This window comes from Sinocyclocheilus rhinocerous, unplaced genomic scaffold (genome assembly GCF_001515625.1).
Source record: "Sinocyclocheilus rhinocerous isolate Xijiao unplaced genomic scaffold, SAMN03320098_v1.1 scaffold778, whole genome shotgun sequence".
NCBI classification, from domain to species: domain Eukaryota; kingdom Metazoa; phylum Chordata; class Actinopteri; order Cypriniformes; family Cyprinidae; genus Sinocyclocheilus; species Sinocyclocheilus rhinocerous.
The window spans coordinates 843,610-847,236 of record NW_015650332.1 but is presented as its reverse complement, the minus strand read 5'-3'; the positions used below and the strand labels follow the sequence as shown (position 1 = coordinate 847,236).

Below are 3,627 nucleotides of genomic sequence, written 5' to 3'. Positions count from 1 at the left end.
AGTGTCCATGTTGTTTTCACATTCCGACTTAAAAGCACAACTCGGGAAATGAGAGCATCTGAGGAGCGCGTGAATGCAGTAATTACACTTACTCTGATGGCAGCAGGTAGCCTTCCCTTAAGTTAAGTTAAACATGCTTACATTAAAACGCCTAAAGCTAAACTTCCCTTGTATTAATGACCTTCTAACACTAGCATTATCTGTTCTTTTTCTGTTCTATTCAGTTGTTTTATTTTTATTTAAAAATGACCCTCTAACACTAGCATTCCCTATTCTTTTTCTATTCTTTCTACTTGTTTTCTTTTTATTTATTATAAAAACAAAATAAGCAAAAAAAAAACAACCTTGCTACGTATACCGTTAGGTGAAGCCCCGCCCCCTACTGTCCTTTTTTTTTTTGAAAACTAAAATATGGTTACCCTATTATAAATATACTTAATTATTATGAAAATACCAGAGATGGCTTAAATAACACCGATAAAATATATTGTCACAGTCGAGTGTTGTCTTTGTTTTATCATTCAAAACGTTTATATGTTCTGTTTAATCAGTTACAGCTATAATAGCTATGTCTTTGTCCATATTAGGGATTTCCTGGATGGTCATCAGTTCTCTACTTCTGTGACTGAATATGTGGATTTTCTGTGTGAGGGCGCCCTCTGGCGTCCAGTATGAATGAAACAGACATCATGTGTTTATAGTGCCAATGGCCAATCCATCATTTTTGGGGGGAATTATTGATTTTTTTTTTCTTTCTTTTTAATAAGTATCAGTTTAGGCACCGGAACCGTTTTAAAAGTATCGATTTGGTACCGGTATCGAAAAAAAACCAAAACGATACCCAACCCTATTGGAAATTGCTATTGTATGCTAAAAAAAGACAGAAAACAAAAAATAATGCTCACTCCAGGGACTTGATTAGTAAGATTTTATCAGAAACATTTTTAGATTTGTTTTAAAACTTGTACAAGTTTAACTGTTGTATTTTTGTGTTTACTTGTTTTTTATTGTGTGTTTATGTAACTCTTGTATTATTCCAACTCCGTTTTTGATAGCCTTTAGATGCTGACATGGGGAAAGAAAAAGAAAAAAACAAAAACAGAAAATACAGGGTTGGAACAACACATGGAAGTAAAGATTTTTAGCCATTTTTTTGTTAATGGGGACATAACACAGTTTTTGCCAATCTCATGTTAATCTTGAGTACCTATAAAGTAGTATTGCATCCTTCATATCTCCGAAGAGTCTTTAGTTTTATCAGATATATAACAGACAGGTACCGTTTTACACTTCTCTCTGAAAACAGTCAAGCTCTTGGAGGCGCGTCATGGGCGGCACTAAAGAAAGCTTTTGCATAGCGATCGTCTGCAAGCTGTGACATCGACAAATAAAACAGGAACAAAAACTTAAATTAACTATAGCTAACGAATGAATGAATGAAGCACATTGATGGACATGCTCTTGCTCTGATTGATGTGTGTGTGCACTCTTCCTGGAGAAGTGCCCATAGAAGGATTTCCCCCCTTTATGCATCATACAGGGCCATAACTGAAAAAAAAAAATAAAAAAAACTTTCTGAAACTTATATGAACCCTGAAGTCATACGTCCAACTCGTTTTTTGAGACTCTGGTCATGTTTAGCATGAGAATCCAACTCTTTAACAGTGCAAATAAGTCAGAATTGAAAGAAATGAATAATTTTATTCAGCAAGGATGCATTATATTAATAAAAACTGATCAGATCAGCATATTCTAATGATTTTTGAAGGATCATGTGGCACTGAAGACTGGACTAATGGCTGCTGAAATATCAGCTTAACCATCACAGGAATAAATTACATTTTAAAATATATTACTTTCACAATATTTCTGTTTAACTGTATTTTTGATTATTGCATCCTTCATATCTCCGAAGAGTCTTAAGTTTTATCAGTTTTGATACTTGGTGAGATTAAGCTTCTTTCGAAAACATTTAAAAATTATACCAACAACAAACTTTTGAACTGTAGTGTACAACAGTTGTCAGTGTCAAGTAAAAGTCATTTAATATGTGTCTTATTTTGTCTCTAATGTAAATAAAGGTTTTTCCTTTTTTCATTCCTTGTTGATCTCTTCCTTTTCAGAGTTGTTTACATTTTCGGGTCACACGTAAAGGAGCCGCCCACTGACATCACGCCCACCTTCCTGACCACTGGTGTACTCAGCACGCTAAGACAGGCAGACTTTGTAGCACACTCCATTTTAAGAGAGTCCGGTAAGAGCTGGCTGCCTCCGCTGTCTACTTCATTATTGTCATAACCTTTATGTGTGTAAACACTCCCACCATAACTATGGCTACTGCGAGAGCTGTGTAAACACTTTCACCACACTTATGTCTCTGAGGGGAAAATCTGCTTGGTTGGACAACATTAGTCAAAGGCAGCAACCGTTACGGTTGTAAAAGTTTGATTTCTGTTGTTTATACAGTTTTGACTGTTCAAATGTCTAACAGAACCTAGAGTATAGATACAGTGCCTTGCGAAAGTATTCATACCCCTTCATTTTTTTCCATGTTTTTTTTAATGTTGCTGCCTTATGTTAAACTGCTTTAAATTACTTTTTTTTTTCCCCACATCAGTCTACACTCCATACACCATATTGACAAAGCAAAAACAGAATTGTCACAACTTCGTGAATTTATTAAATATAAAAAAACTTAAATAAGTACAATGCATAAGTATCCATACCCTTAACTAAATATTTAGCTGAAGCACCTTTATAGCCTCAAGTCTTTTTTGTTTGATGCAACAAGCTTTTCTCATCAGCATTTGGCAATTATCTGCCATTCTATACCTCACCTGTTCACCTCTCAAGCTCTGTCAGGTTGGATGGGGGCAGATGCACATTTACAGGTTTCTCCAGAAATATTTTATTGGGTTCAAGCTCAGACTGTGGCTGGGCTACATTCAAAGAGTTGTCTATAAGCCACTCTTGCTGTGTGCTTAGGTTCATTGTCCTGTTGGAAGGTAAACTTTCTGCCCAGTCTGAAGTTCTGAATGCTCTGGACTGGGTTTTCATTAAGGCTATCTCAATATTGTGGTGCATTGAGCTTTTCTTCTACTCTGATGAGTCCCTCAGTCCCTGCCATTGAAAAACAGCCCCACAGCATGAGGCTGCTACCAGCACACTTTACTTTTGGGATGGTACTCTGCATGTGATGAGAAGAGCTGGTTTCCTTCAAACATGATGCTTAGAATTGAGGTTCATCAGGCCAGGCACATAATATTGTTTCTCACAGTCTGAGGGTCCTATAGGTGCTTTTTTTTGGAAACTCCAAGTGCGCTTTGCTTTCATGTGTTCACTGAGGAGAGGATTTAATCTGGCCACACCGCAATAAAGCCCAGATCGGTGGAGTGTTGCAGTGATGTTTGTCCTTCTCTAGGTTTCTCCTATCTCCACATATGATCATGGAGCTCAACTAGAGTGACCATCAGGTTCTTGGTCACCACACTAACCAAAGCCCTTCTCCATCAATTGCACAGGAGGCCAGCTCTAGGAAGAGTTCTAGTCGTTTCAAACGTTTCAAACTACATGATTCTGTGAACCTCCAATAGAGCAGAATTTTTTTCTGAACTCTTCCCCAGATGT

General features: G+C 37.0%; 1 protein-coding gene across 1 annotated transcript in view; it reads left to right on the top strand.

Annotated features, from left to right (window-relative positions):
- The window catches only part of LOC107711774 (GMP synthase [glutamine-hydrolyzing]-like), a 28,459-nt gene that overhangs the window by 18,236 nt on the left and 6,596 nt on the right, over positions 1–3,627 (top strand). Inside the window, exon 11 of the mRNA XM_016516821.1 lies at positions 2,124–2,254. Within this exon, the coding sequence (XP_016372307.1) occupies positions 2,124–2,254 (131 nt within the window). The remainder of the gene's footprint in view (positions 1–2,123; positions 2,255–3,627) is intronic.